The sequence below is a fragment of the Condylura cristata genome, unplaced genomic scaffold (genome assembly GCF_000260355.1).
Source record: "Condylura cristata isolate star-nosed mole 26May11 unplaced genomic scaffold, ConCri1.0 scaffold00004, whole genome shotgun sequence".
Lineage (NCBI taxonomy): Eukaryota > Metazoa > Chordata > Mammalia > Eulipotyphla > Talpidae > Condylura > Condylura cristata.
This window is the reverse complement of record NW_004567105.1, coordinates 38,711,245-38,727,634: the sequence shown is the minus strand read 5'-3', so window position 1 is coordinate 38,727,634 and position 16,390 is coordinate 38,711,245. Positions and strand designations below refer to the sequence as shown.

At 39.6% G+C, this 16,390-nt stretch overlaps 1 protein-coding gene across 3 annotated transcripts in view; it reads right to left on the bottom strand.

Annotated features, from left to right (window-relative positions):
* NELL2 (NEL-like 2 (chicken)) overlaps window positions 1-16,390 on the bottom strand; it is a 334,876-nt gene that overhangs the window by 265,174 nt on the left and 53,312 nt on the right. For all 3 annotated transcript variants that reach the window (XM_012720507.1, XM_004675947.2, XM_012720508.1), the window contains exon 4: window positions 12,480-12,630. In XM_012720507.1, coding sequence (XP_012575961.1) covers window positions 12,480-12,630 — 151 coding nt within the window. The remainder of the gene's footprint in view (window positions 1-12,479; window positions 12,631-16,390) is intronic.

The following is a 16,390-nucleotide window of genomic DNA, read 5'->3' as shown; positions in this document are numbered from 1 at the left end:
TCTCCTCCGGGGCAGGCGGGGATCGAACTCATGTGGAAGTGGCTTAAGTTTCTTAGTGCAGTGCTTTAACCCAATGTGCCACCAGGGAGGGCCCTATTATATTATTTTTTAAAAAAAGATTTATTTATTTATGCATACAGAACTGGGGTGCAGCCAGAGGTGCAGGGGCACGGTAAGAGCCACTTTCAACATTTCTATTATTCATTTTGTTTTTTAATTGAAGTGACATTGGTTAACAATGTTGTTTAGGTGTTAGTACCAAATGAACCCTTGCAAAAAGAACAGTCCTCCATTATGACACAACAGTCCATTGTGTTCTCTTCCCACAATGTTCTTTCCTATCCCCCCTCCTGCTCTGGTAGTCTCAGTTCCATTGTCAGCTTCCTAGAATTGTCATCTGTTTGCCTTTATCTGACCCATTGCTTTGTTTCTCTATATCCCACAGTAAGTGACACCTTCAATATATGTCTTGCTTCTGCTGACTTATTTCATTTAGCATAATCCCTTCCAGTTCTATCCAGGTTGTCACAAATGGTAATAACTTCTTTTTTAATACTGTATATTATTCCATTGTGTGAGCGTGTGTGTGTGTGTGAGTGTGTGTGTGTGTATAACATCTTTCTGATCCACTTAACTGTTTGGGAGCACTTTGTTTGTATAGCTTGACTACCGTAAATAATGCTGCAATGAACAAAGGAGAACACACTGCCTTTCAAATTAGTGGTTTTGTATTGTTGAAGTAGATTCCTTGAAAAGGAATTGCTGGGTCATATATTAGGACATAATTTTAGAGCAAACTGAGTTTATTTAGCTAAACAGGGTCATTTTTAATATTTTGAGAAATCTCCATACTGTTTTCCATAGGAGCTGGGCAGTCTGCATTCCCAAAACAGTGTGAGTTGCTTTTTTTCCACAACCTCACCAACATTTGTTTCTGGTTTTTTATTGAAGTCATTCTCACTTGTGTGATGGTATCTAAGATTTTGATTTGCATTTCCCTGATAAGTGACAATGAGCATTTCTTTCATGTGCCTATTGGGGCATCTGTATTCCATCTTTGAAGAAGTGCCTATTTAGCTCTTCTGCCTATTTTTTATTGGACTTTTTATTAAAATAAATTTTATTGACTTCTGAGTTCTTTGGAGATCTTAAATATCAGTCCTTTGTCAGACTTTCATTATTTTGCATGTGGCTTTTCCAACACCATTTACTGAAGAGACTTTGCTTTCTCCAATATATACTCATGTCTCCCTTGCCATAGATCTAATGTTTTCTTCTTATTTCTCTTTCTTCCTCCACCTTTCTTCCATTCTTTGTGAATTTATCACCACATTTCTCATTTGATCATCAATTGAATGTCAATTCTACTTTCATAGTTTTCTACAGAATATTTTATCTCCACTATCTAGCTACATCATGCATTCATCATTATTTTCTTATTTAAAGTTTAAGTTCTGATATTCTGTTCATTAATTTTATTTTGGATCATACATTTGTTGTTCTGAGTTTTCTTGTATCTTTGATCCCCTTTTCTGTTTTCATCCATTTCTTTTAATTTCTTTATCATGAAAATTTTAAACTCTGTAACTGATAGGAAGAAAAACTTCTCTGTGTCTTTGTGGCTGATTTCTGGAAATTTGTTCTATACAGTGATGTATTCCTCTGAAGACTCAAGGTACCATTTGTTACATTTTTCCATTTCCCATTATTAGTGTTTTTTAAATTATTATATGTGTTTTAAAGGTGCTAATCTTCCACCTTTCCAGTAGATGGCGCTGTATATCAGGGAGAATTAATCTGTACTTACCATTTCCCGGAGTGAGCAAGGGCCTTGGAGGGGTTCATATCTAGTAAACATTGTGTGTGTGTGGGGGGGGGGGTAAAAAGGGAGCAGTTTTTGTTCCTGTGGTACCACTAAGGATCTTCCACTGCGTTGCAAACCTGTGTATCTGCAGTCCTTGGCAGTCCTTGAGCAGGGATTTTTGGTGCAACTTCATGGGGAAGGCTACAAAGCTCTTTCATGGCATTGGTTCAAGTCCCCAGAGGTAAGGGGAGGGAGGAAGTTTTGTCTTCCTGCACTTTGTCCTCTTCCCTGAAGGTCCTGTCCCAGTATCTAGCATGCATTTTCTCCCTAGCTAATAAAGACCTACACTAGGCCGTGTAGTGTATGGCCTCCCTGCTATACACTACAGCTCTGTCAAAGGTGTATAGAAATCTATTGCAAATTCCTTCCAAAATTCCAAGTGCCTCTCACCAACCACCTTTGTTGCTTAAAGTTCAAGTTCCTCGGCATCACTGTCCTACATGGTCAGCATAGGTCTCTGATGTCCAGGAGGTCCAGCAGGTGCTATAATTACACCTCCAGTCACAGGATCCTTTGAGAACAGTTTCTGCCTGGACTTCTTTAATTTTTTTTCTGTAGTAAAGCAGCAAACTCCTCCAATACCACGTTCTGCCCAGTACCTTTTTCACATTTCTCATAGAGGAGGTATGACATTCTCCCTTATCTTCTGTTTGTCTTGGAGACCTTTATGTCTCCCTCATATCTGAAGTCTTACAGTATTACAGTAGTACTGGATGGCAAATATTATCATTAAGTATTCTAAGTTGTTCCATTCTATCTGTTAGATTTAATTCTAGAAAGTTGATGCATCCTGATGGGATTTTCCTCATAAAATTACCTGCTTCTTTTCACTAGTCACACACTATTCATTTCTGGACTTCAACTCTTAGTAGTTTCAGGACTATGTGTCTTCTGTCTTCCTGTGGGTCACATTACACTTAGATAACAAGATGTTCCTCTAAATTTATGAACATGTATATACAGCTACTTCCCTAGTTTATCAGATTTTGCTCTACCATTTCTTTCAGTAAGTTCTCTCTTACCATCTTTACCCTCTTCACCTTCTGTGATACCCACTAACTTTACGTTCCCTTTCCTAGTAGAGTCGAAATCTCTTCAAATGTATGTTCCTATTTCTTTCTTCTTTGACCTTGATCCGTGGTACATTTGTCTTTGTCTTCAGGGTCACTTACTTCGTCCTCCATTTGATCTAGTCAGCTTTTATAGTTTTCTACAGAATTTTTCATCACCTTTTGACTGCTGTGTATCCCTTACTTTCTTGTTCAAATTTTCAATCTCTAGTTTCTGTTCATTAATTATATTTCTCATAACATTTACCCCTGCATTTGCTTCCACATCTTTGAATTTCTTTATCATAGAAAAATTGAACTCTGATAGGAAGAGAAGACCATCCAGTGGGTTCCAGAGAAATATCCTTTCCTCATGTGCCATATGCCTATAAGATGTCAAATTGGCATGTGTTATGTTATTTTGTTTGCCCATTTTGCTGTTTTAGATCTTTCTTCCAGAAGTTCTTCACTCTCTAGCCAAAGCAAGCTGGGAGATTCAGGGAAAGCCCAAGGAAAGCATGCTGGGATGGAGTGGCCACACTCCTGGCTCCCCATTCTGGCCACCAGTAATCAGGATGCCCTTTGTTCACAGGCTGTGTTCACGTGTACATTGAGATTATGCACTCTAGACACAAGCTCAAAGGAGGTAAGGGGAGAGGGGGGATAGATGGAAATAAAGTTCTCTGTGGGCTGTGGCCTAGGAGTCCCCTGCTGACAAGAAGAAGAATATGAGGCTTCTCTGGTCACCTAGAGGTTAAGGCTCAGCACTATCACAGCTAAGGTCTGAGTTCGATCTCCAGTCAGGGAGCTGACCTACATAGGGCACAGCAGACCTCTCCTGTCTCACTCAGTGCTCCCCTCAGCAATGGAATCTAGTAGACCCTCCTGTTCTGCTCCCCACTACTTCTCTGGTGACTCTGGCCTACACCACAGGCCTACACCTCAGTTCTTCTACTCAAAAAAAAAGAATATGCCCAGAATCCTATACTCTACTGGTATTTAAACAGGCAACAGAAATTGTGCCAGTTCCAAGCTTGCTCCTATGCTGACTCTCCATGGTAGACACACACATACACAACATAATATGCAGACTGGTTTATTGTGGCTATTTTTCTATATATGCTGGGTGTGGGCCAGAGTTCACATAATGGTGAAGAGTATATAGCTTTCCTGGTTCCTCACGGCAGACACTAACAATCCCAAGAGCCCAGAAATTGCACTGGGTAGAGTCAAGAGGTGTTCCCATGGCTAAACCTAGTCTCTGGATGCCCGGTGCCTCTCACTGAGCAAGTGAACAGGCTGTGCTCTTGTTAATAAGTATGGACCCTCTTTCCAGACTGGGGACCCCAGAAAGCCTAGTGGCTGAGGGTGGGTATCCCTTCTGGTGAACTGTAGCCACTCTTGATTGGCAGTTCCTGCCTTCCCTACCTTTTTCATTGTTTCCTGTCTCTCTTCCCTGATGAGACAACAGTTTTCACATCCCCAACTCCATTCCAGATATGGCTGCCCCCTCCAGACACTGCAGTGTCCCTGAAAGAAGAGGTGACTCAGGGATTCTGTCTTTCCACTATCTGCCCAGACTTAAATGTTTTTAATTATGTAGAAATTAGAATATGAAATTTTTATTTATAAATCCTATTATATTTAACATTATTTATTAAAGAACGTGCTGCCAAAAACCAAAGCTTACAATAGCTGTTATTTCAGCCTGTTAAATTCACCCATAATAAATAGTCATCTTATAGTTGAGAACCATTAAGCCAAGCAAATAGTGCCAGCAAGTTTAATTTTTACTTAGTAATGTCAAGAAAGAGAAATGGCTTAATTCATGACAAACACTCACAAATATAAAGAAACATCTTATCAGCCTCATACATAAATACATTCTTACACATCCAGAATATATAATAATTAATACCGAAGAGAACAGAAAAAAAATCTCATTTATTTCACCCCAAGTTTACTAATAAAGAAGATGATGGCAAGCTACAAAACTGTTTTGTATCTATTTGCAAAGATATTGTGACCAATTATCTCCAGGTACACTAAATGCAAAACATTAGAAGATAGAAACATAATGTTTCAATATCAGAAAAATTCCCAGAAGTAAGCCAGTGAGGACAAATTTATATTTCTAGGGCTCAAGACTACCTGAAATAAAGGGGGAAATATAAATTACAAAACATGTTTTAGGCAACTAACCAAATTACAACAAGGCCTAAAAGAAGAAATGTATTTATTCTGAAGAAACTCATTTTTGTAAAAGAGAAGGGCATAGTCTCCTTGGAATCTGAGAACTTTTTCTACTTAATTTTTACTTACAAATATAAGTTTGCTTTCCAACAAACCATTACTATTTTTCTATGTTTCCTGTGCAAATGGATAAGTGAGCCAACACGTTAAAATGATTTATCAATGATTTATTTTTCCCTTACAAAACACCACAGCCAAAAAATTATGACAGGAGACTCACATGATCGGCTGAGTGTTTTCTTTCATGCATTTATTATTGTCGTTTATTTTTAAATAATGCTGCCATTGGCTAAACATACACACACAAAACGGCTAATGAGCCACTAACTTTTACACTGTGTGCATATGAAATCTGTGATCTAATTGTCAACATCAACTCCTACTTGAAAAACACTTAAAGCTAGTACCTCAGGTTGGTACCAAGTAGACTTTGCTCATATCACCCCAAGACCGTGTTGATGAGGTTCCCAGCAGTTTTATCATCATGTCGTTGTGTTTCAGTACCAATGTTTAACTTAGCCCTCTTCTAATTCCCAAATGCTGTTATGGCTGCCTTTCCTACTTCCATTTTGTCCATAGCTCACTTTAAAAACCCTAAGATCCAGACTGTAGCCATTAGTCTCTGTCCAAACCAACCAACTTGTGTGACTAGGTTTCCAGCTCTAACACAGTGGCTGAGATGTGGCTGTATAGTAAATTACATGTGTCATTATTCTCTAGAAACTTGACTTCGAGCTGTAGGGAGGCAGTGGCTGACAGTGAAATCCTTACACCAGAGTTAATAGACATTTCAAGACAGATTAGGCACCCTGAATGAATACAGCAATTAGAACATTCTCTGGTCCTTTGCTCCAGCCTCATAAAACTCTGTGATGTCATTTATGATTTCTGATGCATTCATTTCTCTTGGTCTTTCACTCATTTCCTCATCCAGCAGATATTTAGTTAGCATCTAACTGGGTATGGCCACATCACATGGAATAGGAAATGGAGTCTACAAGTTTAAAGTGCAACTCTTAAAACAACAAGAACTTAAAATGCAATCAAAACTTGTCAACGATGTGAAATGTCACACACAGGAACATGTAGGAAAGGATAAGTAACACATCCCAGAGTGCCGATGCCAAGATCAGAGTGGTGGCACTGCCAGATATGTAAAAATTTGCTCTCCGTCCTGCAGCGAAATCATTCTAAAATACAGACTCATTTACACATTTGTATAGAAAAGACAGAAATCTGAAAAAAAGCAGACTCATTTAAAAATAAAAATAAAAAATAGGGGCCTCCTGGTGCTGCACTGGTTAAAATCTTAGTATTACCAAGCTATTACCACAGCCAGAGTGGCCTGAATTGGATCCTTGGCCAGGAAGCTGGCCTACATGGCACAGCAGACCTCTCTTGTCTCTCCCACTGCTCCCCTTAGCAGTGGAAATTAGTGGATCTGCCTGTCTGCTCCCCATTCTGTCACCTGAAAATCCTCACACACCCCCCACACACCTGTAGCTTATACCCCAGTTCTTGCATACATCAATAAAACTAAATCACTAAAAAAAAAAAAAAAAAGAAATTAACATCAAAAATATCAAAAGAGAGCCTTGCCTTGTAGTGTCTGTTGATTTGAGTGGTGTAAAGACAGATAGTGCCCCCACCAGGAAACACGCCACCCGGGACAATGGAGTCACCATGTTCCGATTTTTTAAATGGAGCAGAGCCCTCTACCCCAAATTGGCTAGTACAGCCTTTTCTCCTTCCTGCTGTTCTTTTCAATGACAATAACTGACACCCAGGAATAGCAATCTAAGGGCCAGGGACAGGAGTGGAGGTGGACATCTTTCTCTAGACACTGTTGTGCCGTTTCAATTCTGAATCATGCACTGTTTTGTTTTTGATTTTTGATTTTTAAAAAACCTGAAATAGTTGTTACATTTGTGATCAAAAGCAATGGATAGTATTTTTACTGGCTCATACAATTTACCCATGTGTATATGGATGGAACCCTTCAGTAACAACATAAATGTTAGGTGTTCCAGGGCCAGAAGAACTAGCACAAATTTGAAAACTGCACTGCCATGGAAGGAAGTGAGAAATTAATGCAAACTAGAAAGGTCAGTGAGAGCTTCCTGGGGATCAAGCAGAGTTATGAGGCATGAGCAGGATTGGGCAAGGAGAGCAGGAGCAAGAGGCTACACAGATGATGAGCTGCTGAGGCTGACATTTACACTCCATCTCTGCCTGACTTCCTCCAGTCTGCTTCTTACCATCTTCTTCCTACTAAATTAGGCTTCAGAGGAGGCTGCCTGACAGCCACGCCCTTGCTGTAGTAATCAGGCCAAATGGAGGCAGTATCAGTGCCGCAGACAGACACATAAGACAGAGGAGTCAGTTCACTTCATCTCTAGAATAACACAAACATTTACTTAGCGGTTACTTGATAGCCAGTGCACTGCAGTGTAACTCACTGAGCCTAAATTCACAGAATTCCAGTGCTTGCTCTTGTGCGTCCCAGCCAGCAGGTAAGAACGGGAGGGTAAGGAAGGTCCACACCTCACCCCACTTGCCCCCCAAATAATAAGAAAAGGAATTTCCTTGCATGCAGGAGAGCATTTTGTGACCCAAAGGGAGTTTATGAGGTGCTGGCCCTGCCTAGATAATCACTGTCGTTTTAAGATGACAGGTCAACTACACCTGTGACAGGCACTTTTCAGCATCTAGCTGGTATCTAAGCAAACCACCCGTAGAACACATGAATTCATCCACACAGTTTGCAAAGCAGCTCGTCTGAGAAGATTCCTAAGTTACTTCTATTGATTAAAATTACACTTTTTTTGGACAATTTGGGTTTGTTGGTGACAATAGTGAGAATTTGGAGGTGATAAAGTATTCTTTGATCTTTACAAACTAGATTAGAAATGAATATTCACTGGCATAGGAAATTCCTCAACATATTTTGCTCAGTTTTAAAGTTATAAAATATCATGTACACTAAGATTCAATTTTTTTAAAATATTGTATCTATATATATACAAGTAGATGTTTATCATTGAAAATATTAGTAGATGGCCCTCCCTGGTGGCGCAGTGGGTTAAAGCACAGCACTAAGAAGCTAAAGCCACTTCCAAATAAGTTTCCGCCTGATTCCCGCCTGCCCCAGAGGTGACCACATGGCATGGCAGACCTCTCCTGACCCGCCCACTGCTCCCCTCAGCAGTGTACTTTGTCGATCTGCCTGTTCTGCTCCCCACTCTGTCTCTGGTGAAGAATCTTTCCGCCCCTGAGCCTCTGGCTTGTATCTCAGTTCTGTATGCACAAATAAATAAATCTTTAAAAATATATATATATATATTAGTAGAAACTATCCACGGAGAGGAAGGAGATAGGGAAGTCAAATTATAGATTTTGACTTCTTTCTTTATGATTTTCCTAATTTGCAAAATTCACTATAAGCATTACCTGCAACTTGGAAATTTGCAACATAATTAAAATTTCCACATTCAGTAGAATGATCCAGCAGTTTTGGGGGGTAGAACACACATGACTTCCTGAGGAAATGATTGGTCCTGCTCTTAGGAACTGTTTATATCAATCACCCACAGGCAAAAAGTAGATCTTCTTTTCAGGAATGTCCTTGTTATGTTCCTCATGTTAATAATAAAGTAAATATTCTCAACTGCTGTTGATGCTCAACACTTAGCTCTCAGTTATAAAGTATAGCTACAATCTAGGTTGTTATCAGAGAAGTCTAATGTGAACAATAGCCCACACAATCCTACACAGAGAAAAGTAACAGATATGGAGTATCATCTTTCCATAGTCTCCAATCCGGTTCAAGTAGGAGACAACGTGGCCATCTTGAGCAGGAAAATGCAGTTATACTGTTGATGGCTTTAAAGGCAGCGCTACCTCAATACCTCCCCACCTTGATGCACACTCCAGATATCACCGCAGATTTGCTTACTCTGAAAAGTACTCAGCACAATGAGGCCAGATGACATGAACCCCTCTTACGTCTTTCTTTACAGACCCTAATAAAAGACTGTGGGAAGAAGATGTCTCTGGCCTCAGAACCAAAAAAAGCTATATTCTCCTAATCATGCAACTGGGTTCTATTTTTCCTTTACCCTAATTTGTAGATTTCACTTTATTGTTTTTTTATCTTCTTGTCCTTTAGATAGCTCTATCAACCATCTCCAATATTTTGTGAGAAAAGGAAGAGAATGAACAAATAAGCACTGGGAAATAACACAATTAGAGATAGGTGAAAATAAGCCTACTGGAAGGAAGATAATTCCAGCAACAATAACAGAAAAAGGGGGAAAAAAGGACAAACCAGTGCAAGCAGCCTGTTGGAGTGATAGGAAGTTAGTGATAATACAGTGAGTATGGAGACAGCAGTGTTGAGATTCTGATGTGGGTTCAGTCTTAACTTGATCACTGATTAGCTCAGTAACCTGTGTCAAGAGGTGGCTGCAGCAGTCTCCAGACGCCCAGAGATGACAATGTGCCAGATCATTAGCCGTTTTGTGACCTGCTGAGTTTCCACCTTGTCCTCAGCCTCACTAGTGAAAACTTGAACAACTTAGCCCCTCTACTGCTTGTTTTTCTTAGCTGCAAAACAAAAGTGACTATTGACAAAATAGTATAGAGCTTTTGTGTAATTTCTTCCCTAATATTATCAGGCATTTTATATACATTTACGTATGAGAAGCCTGAGGTGCAAGAGTTAAGCAGGAAGTCACAAACCAATATGTGGTAGAGCTATGGGTGAAACCAGTCTCCAGGCCCACCCCGTCAAATGCTCCTAACAGCAGACTATAAAATGGACCAAGGCCTAAGCACAGGGCCTGGCTCACAGGAGGCCTATCCTAACTACTTCCTAAACGACTGGAAAATCACTTACAAATCTAAACTCCCTTTTTAAACCATGAAAAGAAATACTATGTATCAGGTATGGTATATTTAGGGTAAATGTTATCAAATTACATAAAATAAGAAATTACATAAAGAATTACTACACTACACTACAAAGAATTACATAAAATAAGAAAACGCAGTTTATATTAAATTGAACAAGTACAACTTAGGAAGTCTGAAAACTAGCACAAAGATTTATGTATAAATATTTTCATTATGGTGCTCTTCACTGCAGTTAAAAAAGGAAATGAATTAAATATCCCAAAATACAGGATGATCAAACAAAATATGGCAATATTTACAATGGAGACAAGAGGGCTGCATTAAAATATGACAGAATTTCAACATTAAGCTCTCTCCTTTGGTAATATGGCTTATATGAATTCTCCTATGTCTTTGCACTTGTCAACAATCCAAATTTTCTACAATATATTGCTATAATAATGTGGAAAAAACAAATGCTATTTTTAACCAAAGTAAGTCAATACAAACCCTATGTATCACCTTTAATCTGCTTTATAGGAATGGTATGAAAGTGTCTGCCCAACAGCAGCTAATCCATTCTCAGTTTCTACATCAAGGACCTGCCTGATGAAAGTTAATTATTTCAGTGGTTCATATCCTCACTACATTTAAAGTACTAAAAAAATTTTAAACTACTTTAATAAGCATTAAATGACAAATGTATAGTTTACAAAAAGTTGTGTTGGTCAAATATTCATAGGATTAATACACTCAACTCTGGGAACTGACAAAAACACTGACATCTGTGCTGCATAGAGCTGAGGATGGCAGAACTAGCCAAGACCTGCTGATAAGGTTTCAGAGAAGTACACAGAGGATCCAGCTCTGGGCGGCCCAGAGCAGGGAGGGTAACACCAAGGCTGTCATGGCCATAATCTGGAAGAGGCTGGTCAAGTTCCTCACCTCCACAAATGGGGTAGTAGAGAAAAGTTACAGGACACAAAAAATCTAACCCCCCAAATGCAAAGAACATTTCACAGTAAGTGGAAATAACTAATAATAAACCAGGCAGCTTTTTTATTTTATGTAGATTCTGTAGCCTAAAAGTCAGTTGAACACAGAAACTGTAAGCAAGGAGCTGGCTTGGCATGAAGCATCTGTAGAGAAACTGTTCCTAGTACCGAACCACACCAGGGGAAAGTCATAGTAAACCCCTGCAGACAGGCCCTCAGTGGTTCCTGCTCTGCCTTGAGTGAGGCCAATTATCACATGCGTGGCAGGAGCGCTTTCCTCTCAAGCATAGGTCTGGATCTGGGAGAAAAAAGAACCAAGGAGGGCTACTGGAGGATACACCAATCCTTGAGGGCAAACCATGGGAAATGATGGGCCGCTATGCCCCGACAATAATCAGATAGAGTAGGGTTAGGAACCCCGCTCTTCTATGAAAACGTGCTGTATTTTGTTCCCCATGTGTATTTGCTTCTGCTCAGCTTTTAGTGTTCAGGAAAGAAAAATGGCATGCTGTCTCATCTCTGATTAAAGGCCAAGAAAAAAGGTTTCTATTAACATCTGAGAAGATCAGAGAGTGTCTATATGGTAAGAAGTTTAGGTATATAAACTTTCTAATCTTAGCAGTTGCCTTAACACCAATAGTCCCTATAGATAGGTACGACTTTACCTGTCTTACAGATGAGGAAATTGAGGCACAGAGAGGTTATTCTCCTTGTCCAAGTTCCACAGACAGTAACAGAGTAGGTAATTAAAACAGGAACAGGAATAATAATCATTGCCAGCACTCTACTAGTTAGCTGCTTCTGGAAGTAACCATTTTCTGCTGTTTGATATTATTTAGTTGTAATTTATGGCTATGCCAAGTACCATGAGAACAGTTCCTCTTCCTTCCTCTTCCTCCCATTATCCTTCCTCCCCACCCAACTCTCCTAATCATACTTCTACATGTGTGAAAAATAGGAAGACAGTATTTTGATTCAACACACAAATCCAAGAACACAGTTATAACTGCTACACTTTAAGAAGGACATTGAAAATGAACTTTCCTGTTAGTGATTAAAATTGTAGACTATTAACTCTAAATCCAAGCACTTCATCCAAGAATATATTCTGGTGACTAAAAACTCACTAATTGAGAAATAAAACTGACTTTTAACAATGAGAAAGATATTTCAAGGGAAATTTAGTAATTACGAAATCTGTTTTAAGCATGGTGACTTCTGTGTGTTCTTAGCAATATCCAAAACAGCAGCTCCTACTTCGAGGCAGATTTCTATTATGAGAGCTTGTAATACTGCCTAATGTAACAAAATTAATTTAATTTGACCATTTTAAACCATAGTTGGCTTTTTTTTTTTCACACTTCTCTTGAATATGACCACTAAACAGGTATCAAGAAAGCCCAGGAATTCTGGGGCCATACTTACCTGTGATCCAGATGGTGGATGGAAAGAATAACTCCAGAATTTAAGTGGGTCTGCTTTAGGGTCACCAAAATAGTGAATTCATGCTTATTTCTCAGCTTCTGAAGAAACTGTTCAGCTGTAGCAGTAGATGCTTTTACACTTCTAGGAGTATCTAAAAGAAAGAAACATGCACTGAAAATAGACTGGATTTGGTTTTATAAAGTACCCTTCGTATCACATCTTTCCAAACCCCTGATGAAGTAGTAACTGATAAATGCCAAGTCTGAGACTTTGCAGGTAAATTCTTGCAACAGGATTTTATGTTACAGGTAAACCAGGGCAATAAATCTGCATAAATTACTGAACATGTGTTTGGGAAATGTTTTTTTTTTTTTTTTTTTTTTTTTCAGAAATGTCACCTTTGAGGCAAAGAATCCAAGAACCCTATTTGATGAAGCACAGTCCCAAGTTTTCTCTGGATACACTTCCTATAGCCTGGATGTTAACAGCCACAACAATGGACACAAAGATGTACTTTCTACACCAGGATCATGCCAAAAGCACTTACTTCTCTGACACCTCTGACAGAAAACTGGATCTGAATCCATGTGCCAACCTTCCACATGGATGTCTAGCCAGGAGGCTTACCATAAATAGAGCTTCCTAAGATCATTGAAATTAGTCACTCTCAGCCTTCTGTGCAGTGGATGAAGCATTAAGATCAAATTTTCTTACCATATTTGTTGCAAGATATACATAGAACATAATTCTCACATCCTCTGCCCAGGTTTAGAGAAAGCCTAGCCAAGAAAGGCTATCTGAGGGGAAGAGGGTAACAGAAGCTTTTGCTCTGTACTTCAAATTGTGTCAGTCATCCTTTCCAATCCAGGAACCAAAGGATATGGAGGAAACAAATGAGAACAGAAAAGGATTTAGAGGTCAGAAAAAAGCTATCAGTCAAGCTATCGGCTAACTGAGGAAAAAGTCCTCATACTTCAAATTGTGTCAGTCATCCTTTCCAATCCAGGAACCAAAGGATGTGGGGGAAACAGATGAGAACAGAAATGGACTTAGAAGTCAGAAAAAAAGCTATCAGTCAAGCTATCTGCTAACTAAGGAAAAAGTACTCAATTCGTAGAGTGCAAAGAACAACAGGGGCCAGAAGCACAGTTTATACAGTCATCAGATCGCTCTCCTTTCTTCTGTCCCTCAATGTAGACAGATAAGCAGTTGTCAAGGAAGAAACTACTTTCCCCACTAGAACCGAGAACAATTCTTCTTTATCCAAGATGGTCTCCCCCACTCTACTCCTGGGTTGTAGCCCACCAACTGCCAGGGACGGCCAACCCAGGTACTGTGATAGCCCAATGAACCCCACACATCTCAAGCTTTTGTTTAGAGGGTCGTGCAGCAGAAGCTTAGCTGAGAATCACAACTTTGAGGAAGTGAGAATCACTGAAATCAAAGTTAATTTCTTCTGTCCACACAAAGGTGTCATCACTGTCTTGTGCCATCTCTTGGAATGCAGACCTGGAGACTCGCCCCCTAATCAAGAGCACTCACCCTAAAAATGGGCTCCAGTTTTTTGGAAAAAAGAAGCTTTCTTATTTCTGCTCAACATCCACAACTTGATTTCTGACATGGTCAAGGTCCTAGTTTCTTTCCAAGTTCTTGGCAGGATAAAACAGACTGTGGAAGAGACTCCATCCCATTTCCCAATTCCAGAACTTCTACTTCCTCGTGGAAGCCTACCAACTGTTATTCTGTGAGAATAATTTATCTTATGTTAACATTTTATCCACTCTAATTTATACGCAACTTAATCATTCACAAACTTTATTACTTTTCTTTAATGTGATAGATAAAAGCAAATTAAAATTAAATGATAAATATTTATTATGCTCCCCTCCTTTTCAGGCAGGTAGGATGGAGATGCAAATGAAAAAACAGAGGACCACACTGAATACAGAAAAGACAATCAGACCCACAGAGAGATCCAAAGGGGTGACACAGATACTGAGCTTCTACAATGAAAGAAAAGGAATTTGGAAACATAATGGCAGCTGCATGACAAAGTACAACTTTACCCGGGATAGTTAAGAAATTTTGTCTTCTGATACATGCATAGAAAACCTTTACTAAAATATTATTCACCACTGATTTTTTTTTTTCATACAAGCATTGAGGTGGAGGCCAGAGATGCAGGGTGAGAGAATTCACCAGAGACAGAGTAGGAAGCAGAGTAGGCAGAATGGACTACACTGCTGAGGGGAGCAACAGGGAGACAGGAGAAGCCTGCTGAGCCATGTAGATCAGATGCCTGGCCCAAGAACAAACTCAGGCTATATAATGGTGATGGCACTGAGATTTAAAACTAAGGCCACCAGAGTCGCCCTATTCTTTGCTTTTGAGGTCAATGGATGGAAACAACTAAGAGACTATATTATTTTCGTGGTTTTCTTGTTTTGTGCAAATTGCCCAAAAGGTGAAAGGAAGAAGGAACTAAAAATGCATTATGTTTGTATATTAGTAGTAAAAATGTAAATTACCATGTTGAAAGCATGGTGAAAGAAAAATATAAGTGAAGGAAAACCAATTTTTTTTAAAATTTATTTATTTATTAATACAGAACGGGGGTATAGGCCAGAGGTTCAAGGGGGTGAGACGATTCACCAAAGACAGAGTGAGGAACAGAACAGGCAGATTGATGAAGTACACTGCTGAGGGGAGCAGCAGGTGGGTCAGGAGAGCTCTGCTGTACCATGTGGGTCACCTCAGGGGATGGGGATCGAATCGGCACTGAAGGGGCAGCAGCTTGCTTGCAGTGTTGCGTCCTAACCCATTGCGTCACCAGGAAGGGCCCAGAAAAAACATTTTTTAAAAAGTGATCAGTGTGAACTGTGGAAACTTTTTCTAGTAGCCACATGAAAGAGAATTTGAAGACAGAAAAACTTAGATATAGTGAGAACACTTAAGAAGCTTTGGCAGTTAGATATGACCATTTGCTTTTACATTAGATTTTATGTATTTCAAACATCACATGCTGAGCTTCTGAAATGACTTTTACCAAGTTAAGTTACTATTTTGCCTTAATTAGTAATGGTGATTACTTCGGTGACTGGTCCCTCATTGCTTGTCAGTCATGTTGACAAGAGAAAGGCCAAGGAACCCCAGCCTGGACATCTACATCGAGACACCAAATAAAGCACCCATGCATTCTCCTTCAGGCCCTGAGTGACACTCCCCATTGCCCCTGACCTCAGAAGGCTTATTCAGACACACATGGTTACACCTAACACAGGTCCTCTGGCCCTGCTCCATCTTGCATCCCAGCATGTCCCTAATTTTGCTCCCTCTATCAGTGTAGGGTGGCCTGCAGAACCAGGGCCCCTTTAGTACAAATACCATCAGCAGATGCGCCATCCAACCCATGCTGTAGTGACAGGAAACCTAACACTCTTTCTGTCATCCTCATTATGAAGTACAATGATGTTCACTGCACAGAGGTTTAAAAACTAGGGTTTTCATAAACTTCCCACCTGTGTTGTAGTGAGAGACAATGTGAAAGTTTGAGGGAAGGAGAAAATCTGGCCTGATTTATCTTGGTTTCAGATAGTCTCCTCACCTGTCACCCTATCCCACATGTGTGTGAGTGCATGGATGGATGGATAGATGATAGATAGATAGATAGATAGATAGATAGATAGATAGATAGACAGACAGACAGACAGACACAGACAGAGGAGAGAAAGAGATGATAGACAGATAGATGAGAGACTGACAGATGAGCGACTGATGATAGCCAGGCAGATACAGAACAGGCAGAGGATAGTCAGAAGATTAGATAGATAGATAGATAGATAGATAGATAGATAGATAGATAGATAGATAGATAGATAGATAGATAGATAGATAGATAGATAGATAGATAG